Source organism: Alligator sinensis, unplaced genomic scaffold, assembly GCF_000455745.1.
Source record: "Alligator sinensis unplaced genomic scaffold, ASM45574v1 scaffold1051_1, whole genome shotgun sequence".
In the NCBI taxonomy this organism is placed as follows: domain Eukaryota; kingdom Metazoa; phylum Chordata; order Crocodylia; family Alligatoridae; genus Alligator; species Alligator sinensis.
The window spans coordinates 205241-221455 of record NW_005842473.1 but is presented as its reverse complement, the minus strand read 5'-3'; the positions used below and the strand labels follow the sequence as shown (position 1 = coordinate 221455).

General features: G+C 44.5%; 1 protein-coding gene across 2 annotated transcripts in view; it reads left to right on the top strand.

The window, feature by feature from the left end:
* The window catches only part of MXD4 (MAX dimerization protein 4), a 53737-nt gene that overhangs the window by 9705 nt on the left and 27817 nt on the right, over positions 1-16215 (top strand). For both annotated transcript variants that reach the window (XM_006030894.3, XM_006030893.3), the window contains exon 3: positions 616-645. In XM_006030894.3, the coding sequence (XP_006030956.1) occupies positions 616-645 (30 nt within the window). The remainder of the gene's footprint in view (positions 1-615; positions 646-16215) is intronic.

Sequence of the window (16215 nt, the reverse complement as noted above, 5' to 3'; positions counted from 1 at the left end):
AGTCAGAGGGCAGGGGGTGGGGAGAAGTGGCAGCAATGCAGGCACTGCTTCTAGCTGCCTGGCCCCAGCACAGTTTCTCACTACCTAGCTCCAGTATGAGCATGGGCAGAGGCAAGACCATCTGGATCTGCAGGCAACATCCAGTGGCTCCACAGTCCAGATTCAGTCTGTGGGCTATATGTTGCTGACCCTGAGTTGGAACTCTTCCCTTTGTTCTTAATTTCTTTTTTGGCTGAAAATTCTGTGGTTTGTTACTTTTACTATATTAGTCAAATTCAGATGAAGTTGAGCCTGAATACCCTGTAGAAATGTCTGTGTAAATCATATAATTTGTGTGTGAAAAAAATGCTTACTCCAGTTGTGTGGCTAGATAATCAAGGGAAATAACTAAAAGAGACTGGCCCATTGAAGACTTTGGGAAGAGGTGTTAAAGCAACCAATTAAAATGAGATGTGTTAAGGGAAGAAGGGAAGGAATCAAGGGAAGGATTCCTCCAACCTCCCCAGCTGTAGTTTTTTTTATCATTGTTTTGGGAGCCACATAAGTGACAGTGTTAATTCACTCTTGAGAAATCCAAAAATAATTCTAAAACTATTTCTCTTTTCTTTTTAATAGGTCATCGCACAACGAGCTAGAAAAACATAGGTAAGTCACAAGCAAAACATGCAATAATCTAAAAAAGTACTGCTGGACATGAGAGTGACCACAGATAGAAAGGGATACTGTGTTGGAAATGCTGAGTTACCTGTGTACTGTATTGAATGAGCAATCTGAACTTCTCAGGGTGACAAAGTTAAGTGGATTTCTCTAATATTCAGTACACTGGCTATGATGTTTCTCAAATACTGTAGTAACGATTGGTTAATTCTAAACCTTATGAATGAAGCAATGCTATTAAAGAAGCTGATTCCACTAACTGCTTGTTAGTAAACTTGTTGTGTTAATATAAATTGAGGTACAGTGGTTAGGCTTTAAGAATTGGGAAGAATACATCGTGTAGAATTACTCTGAAAGTCAATTTCTGTATGCTTTTTAGTGGTCACCTTTAGCCTTATACTGAAACTCCTGCAGATGAATTTCTCATTAAGTCAGCTTCCTTGCTGAGATGGGTTTCATCCAGAAGATTGTGTTCCAGGCTGGAAACCAGCAACTCCTGAGCTGCAACTGTGGTGGTGTTTCTTGAATGCTGTGAAAAAATTTTGTGTGTGTGTCAGTGAAATTCAGGATCACTTCCTTTTTTTTTTAAGGCCAGAATTTCTAACAGCCTTTTCCTGCCTGTGCCAGCAGCTGCCCATGCAAAAGTTGTGTGCATGTTTTGGGAAGTCCTGTTTGCCATCTGCTGTATGTGACCTATTTGTAGGTGGGCTCTTCAGCAATAGTGACTCCTTAAGATGTACCTACTGTAGCAGATGGGACATACTTTACACTTCCTTTCAGCCTGTAGGTTCAGTTTTCTTTCACATCTCTAACGCTGTGGTTCTCAGACTTTTTAGACTTGAGGTACGCCTTGACAGATTCGAGGCACCCCTCAGAAAATGCCATGTCTTAGTTTTCACTCAGGTTTTGACATCAGAAAATATTAGATCAATTCTTTTTTTGCAAAGAAATCAGAAAGACCACAACAGTCGGGATGTTTTTAACACTATGGACTCCTATTTGAAAACTCTGGGTTTGTCTTGTGAATCATAGGTGTGTACCTAACAGTGATAACATTGCATGGAACCCTGCAGCACCCTTGAAAGGATCTCAAGGCATGCCAGGTTGCACCCTGGTTGAGAATCACTGCTGTAACACCACAGGGTGGCCTGTCTTTCTGCTCATTTAGTGAACATCCGCTGGACTTTGGGCATTGCAAAAAGGGTGTGTGGCAAGTGTATAAACCTGAACCTATATCCATTTGTATGCCTCTGAATACAAGAAGGGTGCTTGATGATTCCTGAGGAAGGTGAATCTGTAACACTGACACTTCCTCTCCGTTCCTGTCCCGCAGTTAGATGTACGCACTTAAATAGCTGTTTGCCATTAGAATTCCCCTCATAGGACCTGTTGGCTGGAAGTAGTTTCCCAGATCTGGAACGCTAGTTTCCTTACACGTTTCCTTTCATTTCTGTAGCTTAAACTTGACGTGACTGGATCCTGGCCCATACTAACCCATCAGCATCTCTGTGACAGGAGACCTTGGGGAGGCTTGTGGCCCCCTCCACAGTTCTGAGCAGCAGGGCACTGTGCACTGGCTAAGACATGTATGTGCAGCAGGCTAAATGGCAGACTTGGATGGATCATCAGATGAATACATGAGACCAAGCTCTCGTGACTTTCAGTTACCCTTGTGTAATCCTACAGGAATTTTTGAGGGAACAATTTTGCCCTAAATACTTATCTCTTTCATTCTTTCATCTTCCTCCTCTATGCAGTCTCATCCTTGCTTCCCTTACTCTGTCACCACTGATCTGCAATGTCTGTAATGAGTGCCCCTCTCCCCCAATTCCTCTTTATTAGCACAGCATGTGGTTTCCTTTTCCTCCCTCTGCACAAGTCCTGAGTGTGTTTGAGCAGCACAGCATGGATGAGGTTTTAGTATCTCATGCAGGTGCAGAGACAGAAGTTTTTTATCATTCAGGTGAAGTTTATCTTTTGAGTTCTGCAGCATACCCACTTTTCACATGCGAGTTCCATAGTGTTTGCCCCAATGGCTTTTCCCCTTGGCAGTTTGCTCGCTTTCACCTTGGCACTTTGAGAGAGGGTCTCATTGTGTCACTGATATTTCATTGCGAGTACACACTGCAGGCCCTGACGTTGTATATGCTTAGAGCCAAGTTTTCAGGTATCATAATTCCACTTGTGAACATGAATGTGCAAAATTTGTATTAGTGTGTGTGTGTGTGCAAACTAGTACTCGCGTTCAACTGAGTGCCTCACTTCCGTACCCATTATCTGTGTTGAACAAATGTGTGCCATTTTGTAATTTATAAACAATATTTAGGCTATACACAATTTACAGATACTTATTTTTGTTAATGTTTCATTCAAATTAATCAAATATCCCCAGAAGGGTCAGTTATTTACAGTTGTAATAAGTCTCTGTAGCTTCATGAAGCTCCATGACAGCAGAGTTTGCTTCCTGTTGCAGAGGTAGTAGGTATTCCTTCTCCAGAAGCTGTAGAGCATCTGTTGATGATTCCATATATGCTTCTTTTCCAGGACCAGTGACTTTGACTCAGCGTGGTCAGGTTGCTTTTTGGCTCAAGTACCCTTGGCGAATCTGACTAAAATTTCCATCTTTGTTGGCCAGAAGGGAAAAAAGGAGACCAAAACTCATCTTCTGCCTGCATTGGTGTCCTCTAGTAATGGTGGATAAGTCAGTCCGCTCCCCCACATGCCAGTAGCAACTGAAAAAATTGATCCAACTCTGTTTATTTCCCCAGCTGTGAGATGGGTGTGGAGCTGGAAAGGAGGAAAATGGCTTCCTGAATACTTGGACCCTTCCCCACCCACCTTTTTCAACAAGGTCATCCATCCAGAGTTGGAATAAAACAGAGTTGTAGTAGCTCCCCACTGGTATGCAGTGCCACTTAGGTTGTACAGAAATCGTCTCCCTGTAAAGTCAGTAGCAGAATCTCCTTCATTGACTTCAGTGAGACCAGAACTGTTCCACCTGGCCTTTGCACCTTTGTTTCCAGGAGAAGCTGCGAAGGGTCAGATCAGGAAGGGATGCAGCACAAGCCACGTCTCCTGCCTTTTTTAGGCTTACCAGAGGACCCTAATGGATGCAGGAGAGCACATGCATGCCACAGCTCTTCTTGGTCTGGCTTATCATGAGGCATGTTTAGGACACTTTTACCTGGTGATAGCAGTAGTGACACCTGGTTCAGAACCACCGAGATAAGTTGAGGCAGCACAACACTGTTTCTCAACCAGGGGAACCAGCAAATTCAAAAAAATCTGAGTAGACTTTCTATATAAAGTGTAGACATTAAAAAGAACCAAACTGTTTGGTGTCAGTTCTGCTGTTCTGGGGCTGCTTTGTAGCTTAAACTCTCATTTTCTGGGTGCATGTTTTTTTCTGTGCTCTTGCTAGGACATTGAGAGTAGTACAAATAGATGGATGCATTTGTGTAGGGGCCTAGGGGAGGTGACCCTGGAGGTCCTTCCACCCCTGTGATTCTATGAAAGCAACAGAGTGCTAATTCCAAGAGCCTCTTAATTATTTGCTAGGCTTCAGTGATGAAGAGGGTACTTGTCAGGAACCAGTACATAAAAGTCAGTAGAGAAGATGGAAGGAAAAGAAAATGGATGGTTCAGGATCATTGGCTTCTAATTACACTGCTAATAGAATGCTGTTACAAGGATTTATCTGTGTGTTGGCAATCCTGTTCAGAGCCTGTATGACTGAACTCTGCATCCAGATGCCCAAAAAAGAAATGGTCGAGGAAGAAACCTTGCCTTATTCCAAGAACAGGGAGCGTCCTACAAGAAATTTAGCTAGTTATAACTGATCAGTTAGTTATAACTGGATGTAGCTGGCACCACTGCAAGCCTGCAGCATTCTTTCACTGCAGCTGAGCAGCACTTAGAAAAGTGTGAAATATTTACCTTCATTGCAAACATCAAAGACAATAGTTGCAATCAGATCCTTGCAGGCATGTACTTCAGTGAACGGCATAAATAAGTAGCAAACCCATCAATAGTAATAAAACCGTATTTTTGCAAAGCTATTTTTGATCCTTAAAGGCAAATTCACTCTAGCCCATGATTACTGTAAGTGTAGAATGAAATTCAATTTTCGTAAAGTAGAAACAACAGCTTGGTAGGGATGTGACTAAAGTCTATCCTATCGACTGGCTCATCTTTACACTTCTGTCCTTCAAAACAAGTAGGACCTAGTATTATGACTAATTGTTCATACAAGAGGCATGGTACTTAGCCTTGGATTTGTATTTATTTTCTACATTGCTGTAATGCAGAACTGGTTATTTTCTTCTCAAGGCTGTATCAAAGGCCCTGTTTCTTATAAAATGTAACTAGTGACTCATTTGTCCTGTGCTATTCATGTATGGGCTTGTTCTGTACAAGGTGCAGGGGAATGTAATGGAAAATGTCACTTCTGTATGATGCTACATGTGTTCCTTTAGCTGCAGGAGGTCTCTTAAGGAATCATCTTGACTAGCTAGTCTTTATGCAGTAGATGCTATTTCCCCCTCACCCGTTGTGGTGATGGTCATTATGCACTGCAGTATAGGATTGGATCTTTTAAATACTGCTGCATTAGGAGACCAACCAAGGACATTTTTGTAGCTGTCTCTGAAAATAGCTTTTTTCAGTGGATAGATTACTTGGCTGTGAAGCAGGCTCTGTTTAGCACAACCATGCTATAAAAATTTCAAGAAAAAATCAAAGCGATTCCTTAAGATACTTAAATTGTAGCAACTTCCACATGGTAGGGCCAAATTCAGGTGTCCTCACACTAACTTCAGCAAGTGCTTTGCTTGGCTAAAGACTGCAAGACTTAGCATGCTAAGAGGGTTGTGAGGGAATTTAGTTTTTTAACAAAGCACTGGATTTATTTTTAAATTTTGGGAGTAGTTTCTCAGGTGCTTAGAATTGCCCTAGCTCTGAACCAACCCAGGATCTTTTCTAGGAAGAACTGGGCATGTATGAGGCTGAAGGAAGCAAATCAACTCTTAGGACCGAACCCTTCAAAGGACTCTGGCATCTCAGCATTGAGAGTCACAACACCTGAGACTGAATCGAATCAATGGCCCCAAGTTTGGTTCCCGCGCTTCCTATCCCGTGTGTGGGAGGAGGTAATTCAGAATAGATGGGAGCCACAGAAGCCAGCATGCTGAGCTAACTGATGTGTTAAGTCCTGCCCCCTCTCCAGGGTTTAGGTCCCTTGTTTTGCACTGCCCCTGGCTACTGCATCCCTGACCCCTCTCTTGGGCCAGGTACAGAGATTACCCTTTTACCTGTATAAGCGCTTGGAAACTGGTCTATACCTGTAACAGAACTGAAGTTCGGCACACAAAACTACCTATATCTTTAACAGACCAGAAGTTCAGTGCACACAGACTGGTTTAAAAATGGCAGAACCTGGTCTAAGATTTGCCACCCCCCCCCAGGGTGAATTTGTGTTCTGTTTGCTACTGATCTAAACTATGCTGCTTACAGAAAATGGTGTAACTTAGATCGATTCCACGTTGTGCTTTTTCATATGGCTGTACCTAGCCTTAAAGGTTGACACTTGCATCCTGACTTCCAAGACAAGAGGAGAGGCTGTTCCTTTATTTCAGGGCCTGGCAGAGCAGGGGTGATGCCATGGTGGTTAGAACAGCCCTCTATACTGTGGGAAGCCTGGGTCCCTCCTGTGTTTTAGCCACTGACTGCCACCTCCCATGAGTACGCCTTGTCCACCAGGCAATAGGCTGTCCCAGCGTGATTCTTTCTGTGGCTAATGGGATCACAAGCCTAGTGCAGTGCAGCTTTACAAGGGCTTTCAAACAAATCACTAATCTTCCCAAGTAAACTTTTTTGTTGCGGGGGGAGAGGAGGGAAAAGGAGGGGGTCCAACCTACAGCATTGGCAGATAAAACTACAAACAGTCACTACACTGGGAAAGCACTCAATACAGTGTCTTAGGAAATACTAATTGCAAAATTAATGCAAATTAGTCTGGCCATGAATCCAGTCATAGGGATTGGATTCTGGTTATATTTTTGTAACGGGTAGAGTTAAACTGTCAATCAGCATGAGTTGGGTGAAGTCAGGTGCCTTGAGATTCAGTATTTTGATCTTTTAATATATCATAAAGCAAAGGTGTACTAAAAAACATGTTAATGAAATCAATGGATGTTACTATATCTGTTCTGGATTACAAGAGAAAAAAGCCAGGCAAGGGGCTTTGCCTCAGTCCGGGTTTAGTTTTTAATTATCATTAGCTCCATTTTATAAGCAATTGTTGATTGCAGCATGTAGGTGCCATTATGTAGCACAGAGATCTATAATGGATGTAAGGCAGCGACTAGTGTTCCTGGTATATGTACTTTAAACCATCTAATGATGTGTTTACACAGTTGGCAGGCCACTTAGAGCAGCTCCTTCTGCTTCTAGGCGAACTCCAACCCCACTCCACATCTGACTTTCCTTTACAGAAGACCCCTTCTATGCCACTCCAAGTGTAAAGGGGCTTTCAAGTGGAACTGTAAATCGCATGAAAATCCCCTTTACTCTGCCAGAGCTGTGTAACACACCTGAGTATAAAGGAGACTTGGGCTCCTAGAGCTGTACAGTAAACCATTTTTCCTTCTCGAATTGCACTTTGGCTCTGCTTGCTGAAAGCGGAGCGGGAGCTCGCAGCTCTGCACTGCAGTCCCAGGCCTGTATCGAGGCCCTGCATGAGCCTGAGGAGGAAGCACCACGTTGTATCCTCTGTGCTGCAGTAAATCCTGTGGGTGTCACTGCAGCTAATGTGTTTGTCGCTGGTCCCTGACTTGGGTGCCTGTAAAATGGAGCTGTGCCGCTCCACTTTCCAGACTCGGCGCTGTTTCGGAAGCAGGGATGGGTCACGCGTGGAAAGTTGTCGAAATGGAGCTACACATCGAGCGAACGCCGACATCTGGAACGTGCATGTGAACTTGTGTTTTTGGATGAAGTTTTAAACAAACAGTTTGTAAAACAAAACCATATTTACAGAAACACTTCCTTGGCCAAATGGTCATGTTTGTGTCTCAGTTAAAGCAGCTTAAGCAGATTGAAGGGCATCTCTAAGTGTTTGACTCTGTGGTGCTATGGGGCATAGATGGGGCCATGTACTCGGGTACCTGCCAGTCACTAGCAGATAGGCAGCTAAATGCACGGTTAGCCACTTTGCTCCCCGTACATACGTGCCCCCTTGTTACAGCCCCTCATCCATCTGAGGACTGGACTGGGGTGCCTTCTGGGTTTACAGCTGCTGTCCCTTCGGTGACTCGAGGTTTGCTGTTGAACTGCTGTTTTCCCCTTCAGCATGTGAAACATGCAGCCCTTTCACAGAAAGGAGACTTCAAGCCAGATTTAGAAATAGGGTTTAGGTGCCCACAGTTGCAGATAGGTGCCTCCATACACTATTCAAGAGTGTCTAGGCACCCACTTCCCATAGATGCCTTTATTCAGAGACAGCTGCATGTGTTGGTGAGGAAAACAGGTTGGTCAGTTTTGTATTTCTGTCATCCCAGCAGAGACAACATGGTCAAGAGTGAGATGGGGCCAAATTTTTAAAGGCATTTAGGTAGCTAATGGCTTTCGAGGATCTGTCCCCTGGAGTTTAGTTTTGCACCTCATCAACAGAATGGTTTGCTAAATCCCAATCAGTTCCCTCTGTGAAAGCCCCCAGGAAGCAATGGATTTAGATGGGCGTCGTGCGGCATAACTTGATGGCAAGGTTGGGGAGGGTCACAAGTCTAACTGAAGGCCTAATTTAGCCAGTAAAGCCTTTGTTATTGAATACAGCTCCAGAAGAAGTGAAGCCAGCTCAAAGCCCAGACTTGAAGTTCAGTTTACAGGGTGGGCAGGGGGGGGATGATCTTAGATGGTATCCTGAGCGCTGAATCACTGATAGACAATAACACACATTAGTACAGTCATTTTTCTGAACAGCCCCAAAGGAATCAGCTTCGAGTTTAAACCTTCAGTCTGATTTCTTTGCTTTCCTACGTGGAAGTAGAACCCCTGGCATTATTCTCAATATAATGCATATACATAATAATCCTGTCCTGAGCGCTGAGCCCTTAAACATTTCTTTGAACAGAAGGAATATGGATAGGCAGCCTTTTTAGAGTGAAATTTTTTGGATCTCACCATGTAGCTGATAAGTTTTCTTCATTTCAGTGATAGTTTTAAGGGAGGAAGAGAGAGGTACTTATTCGTGTTAGGCTAAATTCAGGAACAAGGCAAGGTGAAGATGTATCTTATAGACTAACTAAATCAGAGATGCATACATTTTCATGAGCCTGAGCACACTTGATCAGATGCTGTCCTGAACAACATTTGAAGTGAGCTCAGGCCCACAAAAACTTTGGTTTAGTTAGTTTATCAGGTGCATCTCTATCCTGCCTTCTGAGGAAGGAAGATGCTTCAGGATCTCTCATTGCCATGGGAAATGTGTTATTTGTGAACTGCATTGAATAAAAATGTGGCCTGCTCTAAAACTCAGCACTGAACTTACTAGGCTCAGTACAACATGCATGTTTCTGTGACAGCTTGTACAATTTGACGCCTTTTGAATTCTCCTTGGCTGGGGCTTGCACATAACAATTGTAGTCTTGAATTTATGGCACAAAATTCTTTCAAAGTTAATTCATTTTTAATCCATTCTTTCCTGAAGCAGATGAAGTAGTTTCAGTTGGGGCAGATGGTGGTCCAATGCCACTCTCAGTGTTTGGGATTTCAGTGGGAATAAGCACAATCCTGTCTGCAAATAAAGCTGGGCCCAGTGTCTGTGACTGGCTGCTAGGAAGCGTACAGCTCCGGTTCCAGAAATAGCACAAGGCAGGGACAGTTAGCCTGGCTGACAGCATTATGCTTTTCATTACCATTATTATCTCTTCCTCTGAGATTAATTTGGGTCATTACTTTGAACACCTCTGGTCCAGCTAAATCAACCTCTTTTTGTTGCAGACAAACAATTGGAAGGGTTTTTTAGCATTTTGGGGTAGTTTTTTGTTTTAGATTTTAATAAATTAAAATTAACTTTGCATCATTTTAAATGTGTTGGCAAAGCTCTCCTTTAGTTCAAAACACAGCAGTAGGAGGTTGTTAAGGACTTGGCGGTCATTGGCTTGCTCAGGGTTGGAAGTTAAGCTGTTCCATAAACTTACACGAGTTATTGTAGCCAGGCATATGGCACTCTGGAGACTAGACCAGAAGAAATATAATGTACATGACTGCCACCGAGGAAAATGCCCCAAAATCAGGACCCAAGAGATTTTTTAAAATGGGTATTCAAGAAAGGACAGAGCTGTGGGCTGCACACATGCCCCAGTTCTTTTGTTACACTCTTGGCCTTAAAACTGGACCTAGTGTTGCGGGTTGCATGCCTACTCCATGCAGGTGATGCGCTCTGCAAAAAACCATATATAAACCTTCCTACCCCTCAGGGAAAGAAGCAGAGAAGGGAGACCTAGCATCAGGGAGAGATCCAGAAGTGGATTCTCTGCAGTTTCTCGGAGAGAGACCCCAGATAGAGACATCTGCAGGCTCCAGGAGCAAGTGTGCGGGAAGCGCAGCCCGGGGGGAGCTGTGTCCCTGCAAGAAGGATTGCCAGGAAGTGCTGCTGGCAGAGAATGGTAGGCTTCCTTCTACCCGTTGGCCAGAGCCCCTGGGCGATTTATGGCCAGTGAGTTTTTTATTTTCCTTCTGATTTTTAAACTTTTGGGATGAGGCTCATCTGGGACCTGCCAGACCCTCAGTCGCTAGGGTGGTGTAGGTGCTGTTGAACACCTGACAAAAAAATTAGGCAACTTAATTAAAGCCGAAACACAAAGCATCCTTTCATCTGTATTTACTTACCTAATTAAACATACAGGTAGCATGCCCTATTCTAGCCCCTTGACCACTCAGAAGAGCACTTGTGCTTTTAGCTTACAACAGCAGTCAGTAAGATTTTTTTTTTTAGTGGAAGTCTGGAATAACCTGGCTTGGGTCCCAGGCGGCCCGGCACTGAGGCCTGGCCACTGTTGCTGCTGTTGCCTTTCCCAGCTATAGCATGGGCTGACACCTAACCCTGTTGCAGAAACCGCAGCTTTTGACTGATGAGGCAGCTTGTGAAGTGTAGATCTCTAATACATTAGGGTCATATGGTGATTGTAGCATCAGTGTTCTTGCTGAGAGCATTCACCAGCCATTGCTTTGCAGACCGTGTCATGAAAGGGTGTTTCTTCCAAGGGACTAGGGAGCATCAGACCTGCTTTGTCACACTTTTTTTTTTTTTATCAATGTTAAAGACTCTGACAGCATTAGACAAAGGCGGAAAACTAAAATTGCTCCATGATTGACTTTTGCCTACAAGTGCTCAAGCTCCCACCATTGTACTTTTAGAAACTTTGAGCACTGAGGAGGAAATAAGGAGAGCAGAGCATTCTGGCAAAGAGAGGAGCAACAAACAACAGTAAATAAAGCTTCTGTTTGGACATGGAAAAAAATCCCCTTCCCTCACTACAATGTTTTCCAGAGATGATGAGCACCCAGATCCTTGCAGAAGCCAGTGGGAGCTAAGGGCTCTTGTTATCTTTGCAAACCAGAGGATATTCATTTGGATGGCTAAAAATAGATTTAGATGCGTAACTTGCCTACCATTGAATGCCTAGATCAGAAAACTGGGCTCCAAGCTGCTACAGCCGCCTTAGCTGTATCATGCCTGTGATCCCTGGAGGAAATCTTGTATGCCTGTAGTATTTACTTATTGCATGGATGGCCCTTAGAAGTAAATACAGGGTATCTAAATACCATTTAACATTGTAATAGGATATAGGGAGCTCATCTCTTGCCACAGTAAAAGTGTAAAACTTTTATCCCTCACTCTAGTTTACCTCCCCATTCTTCACTCAAATGTTTTCTCCTGCCTACAGGTTTTAGTAAATTGAATGTACCTACTGCCTTCACACCCTGAGCATAGAGTCTTCTGGTATGATGATGAACGAAGCAAGGAGCTTATCATCTTGCAGTATTGTGTCAGGATATTTTTTTTCAGACTTTGTAGACACTGTCCCTAATTAATGTCTATGTTTGCCTTGATTCGCCATTGGCTTTGTACCGTGCCCTGATGAGAAACTGATGCACGGCATGCTTTTTTCCTTCTGTCATTAAAAAAGCAGAACTTTTTATTGTTCTTAGGGCTCTGCAAGCATTTCTGCCTGTGCTGAGCTCTGCTGCAGTACTACGCTGCAGCTCAGATTTTCTAGGCATCACGGTCGCTTTCTTTTTCCTACATCCCTTCCTGTTGGCAACAGTCCTGAGACACGATGTTCTTGCTTAGCATTTTGATGTGGGGAAACACTATGATAATTAAAGCAGGTTTCAAGCCACAGGCTGAATTGTAAGCAGCAACTTGCTCTAGGGTGTGTTGTATCAGTCAATAAATACACAATTTGTGTATGCACAGTCACGGTGTGCCTTCTGCCTAATTACACACACTGTGTGTGTGTGTGTGTGTGTCTGTGTGTGCATGCATGCATGCTCATGCACATATACATAGCAGAAGGGAAGAGAGAGAAAGGAAGAAAAAAAGAGAAAGAGAGAGACCAAACTCACATCTTGGGCAGAGTAATTGGGTTAATCGATTTTAGAAGAGTGAAGATGCCAATCTGCCTTCCTTTATTCTGGATTAAAACCAGAGATGGTACTGACTTCAGTGGAGGTCTTTCTAAAATACAGTGATGTAAAGAAAGCCAGAAGCAGGTCCTGGGCTTTTCAGATGTAGATACAGATGTAGATGTAGATGTAGGCTTTTACATCCAGTGTAGATATGGATATGTATATTTTCAGTAATGGGGAATTAAACTATAGTAGCTCAGTATCAGAACAGCAAAGGTATGATCCTACAGTAGCGTTGCCATCAGGAGTTTGCCAGATTTGGAGTTTTAATTTCCTGAGGCAACAGCCTCAACTTAGGGAGTACTGGGGCTTTCTACTTCGCAAGTTTAACAAACAAAACTAGAGCAAAACAGATGGATTTGTGAAACTATGTTGTAGGAGGAAAAAAGTACCAGTCTGCTGATGTGCAAAATGGAGTGAGTGAAAGACGAGGATGTGTGTGGGAGGGTATGCCTGTACCAAACCCCCACTGTGAAAAAACCCCCTCCCTTTAGAGAAGGTAAATTAACACATTTTTATTAATAGTTTTATTTTTTAATACTGCTCCTAACCATATGTGTGTGTGTGTGTGCACTCATACATGCACATACTTTAAAACTGTGTACGTCTCTCCAAGAGGTTCAGGTAGGTGCTGTGAGAGGTAGGGATCGTTTCCCAATATGAAGTTATTGGAGTTACTGCTCAAAATTTCACGTGCTCTGAAGAGGACATGCCAGAGAGAGCCTTTTCCATTCACTGCGTGAAGTCACTAGTTACCGTTGGAAAGAACAAGAGCAGGGATAGGTAACGAGATAAAAATATGAAATAACTTAAATAGAAATGTCCTTTTTGCCAGTGACAATTTCACATGACTTACTTTGCCATTGGTTTGGAAGGTCTGAGGTACACAACTGCAGAAAAGTACCTTTGTTTCCAGCTCTTTGATAAATGACCACAGAACAAAACCTATGATAAACAGCCCCAACACAGCTCCCCTTCCTTCCCCCTCCCCAATCCCCAGCCTCACCCCCGCAAAAAGATGTCACCAAAGAGTGAAAATGTCAGTGCAAGAAATCCCTTAATTTCCCCATTGCCTCATTTCTACAACATCAGTTTCTTTCCAGGGCAGGGGTATCAGGCTAGTTTAAGGGGCAGGGAGAAAGACAAGCTGGTCCAGGGTTGTCAGAAAAATCGATTTATAGACATAACTGACTTTTGTTAATAGCCACCATCCCAGACCACAGACAGAATGAGAACTGAAGTATAGTTCAGACGTTAGCCTAACTTTAGATGGCACCATCTTCTAGCCCAGCAGTTGACACATATGGCCTGCAGGGTACATCTGGCCCCACAGAGACACTGGATCTGGCCCACAGAACCAGAGGGCTCTTTTTTTGTGCCCATGCCAGTACTTGGCTGCAAGGACCCAGGCTGCTAGAAGCTGTGCCACACTGCTGCTTCTCCCTGCACCCTGTTCCCTGGCTGCAGTGTGGGTGCAGCTTCCAGCTGGTGGGGAGCTGTGCCTGCATCATAGCCAGGAAGCAAGAGTTGGGACAGTAAGAAGAGGCATTGGTGTGGATGCAGCTTCCAGCTGCCCGGGCCCAGCTCAGTTTCCTACTGGCTGGAAGCTGCACCCGCATCGTAGCTGAGGAGTGGGGTGAGAAGTGGCAGTAGTGCGGACACGGCTCCCAGCTGCTTGGCCCTGGCATATGTGCAGGCAAAGTCCCCTGCTGCTCATGCCAAAGCTCCCGGCATGCATTGGACCAGAGCCTGGTTTTTCCAGTCCAAGGCTTATAAAGATGGCATCAGGCATCCTTTGCACATCTTTCTGATGGTCAGAGGAATCTGAACAACTTGGGAATGGTAGTTGGAGTTTTAAAGGAGCTGTATCTTTGACTGCCTTGATGCATGGAATTGTAGCTGTGTTGGTCCAGGAAATAGGCAAGATGCAAGAGGTGGTTTTGGGGTTTGTTTATGTTAAGTGATTATTGGAGCAACTGTATAGTTGGAGGAGATGTTAGACAAACTTTCAGGCAAAAAGTGCCCTTCCTCAGGTCACACAGGTTGGTGTTTGGAGTCAGCCATAACGCCCTCAGCACTGTCTCACGTAATTCCCAGACTAGGGATGATGGAGGGTCATCCATTTAAACTTTGGTGGCTCCTATTCAAACTAAAAGCATCTTAGGACAGTGGGATGGCTGAAGCCTAGGGAAACCAGTGGAGCCAAGTTTGTCTGCAGGGAGAGGGAGCAGTGGAAAATCCCCAAGCAAAAGAAAAAGATCAAACATTAATGCTGGAATTTAAAATCCATAAAGTCTGGGAAATCTTCAGGGAGAACTCACAGGATTTACAGAGACCGGATGCTTGAGCAGGGGCTGCTCTTCATAGTAGTTTAGAGGAGAGGCTACGGGCAGGAGGAGGGATAACGGACTCAGAGGGCTCTAAGCTAGGCCAAGGAATGCTCAGGAGTGGTGAGGAAGCAGAAGTAGACTCGTGTAGGTGTTCGTTATCTAGTCTTGATCTGTCTGTTTCCTGTTCTTGCTAAAGTAAAAGGTGGCCGTTCTTGAAACCCAAGCAGAGTTTGTGTCTGTCTGCTTCAGCTGTCGTGGGTGTCATGGAGCAGGCAGGCTAAATTGCCTTCAGCTGGCCCTGGTTATGTAAGTGGGCCTGGCTACCAGTGGCTAACTACCCACTACTGGCACCACATGCCTGGGTGGGTGTAGCTGCCTTTTCTGCACAGCAGCAATTTCAATACCTAGCTGGTTACTCAAGAGGATGCATGCCTCTCTGTCTAGCCTTCGGTTTAGGACACGTTGTTCCTAGTTCCCTGGGTCCTGCTTTCAGGGTCCTGCTTTCAGGTTTTGGCCTTGCTCCTGGTGTCTGCCTCCTGGCTCTATCCTCATTTCTGATTCCCACCTGCTGACTCCTTGTTCCAGACTCCAGCCCAGCCCCATTTTCTCCCCCTGTCTTGCTGACTTCTTGCTTGCTTTCCCTGCACCTGACTTCAGCCCAGACCTCTGTCTTCTGACAGTCTGCTACTGGCTCATGGCCTAGTTTGATGATTGCCCAAGTCCTGGTCCTTTGTAGCTATGATTGCCTGCTCCTGACTCCCTTCCCTCCCCTGCATGTTCCAGCTCACACAGGAGTCTAGGGGCAGCTTTGGTTTTGAGGCTTTGGTAGGTTAGCTGGGCCACAAGGTCCCATTTCTGGGAAAGTGTGCTAAAAAGTGTGTCTGGGAGACTGAAGACAGGCATAGTGCTGGAGCCTACTCAGATCAAACTTTAATAGGGCACAGATCTAGCATGTTGGGACACAACTGCAGCAGTCTGGTGACTATCCAGCCAGAGAAGCATGTCCCTGAACCAGCACCTATAGTTTCTGGGGTGCTGTGAGGGTTGTTGTGGCCCCCAGAAGCTGCTTTGATTTACCATAATCGTAATAGCAACTTTAACTTCAGGCAATGACTGCTCTCAGCTTGTCATCTTGTGTTTCGTATGTACTTTTATATTGCCATTGCAGCCCTGTACACTCTCTTCATTCAGAAATTCCCTGGGTTTGCTCACTAATACATACTCTGAGAGCATCATAGAATCATAGAAAACAAGGGTAGGAAGGGACCTCAGGAGGCCCTCTAGTCCAACCCCCTGCCCAAAGCAGGACCATGCCCAACTAGATCATCCCAGCCAAGGCTTGGTCTAGCCAGGTCTTAAAAATCTCCAAGTATGGAGAGTCCACAACATCTCTGGGTAACCTGTTCCAGTGTTTTACTACCCTCCTAGCGAGAGTTTTTCCTAATATCTAGCCTAATATCTAAATTTTCCTTGCTGCAACTCGAGACCATTGCTCTTTGTTCTGTCATCTGCCATCACTGAGAACAGTCTAGCTCCATCC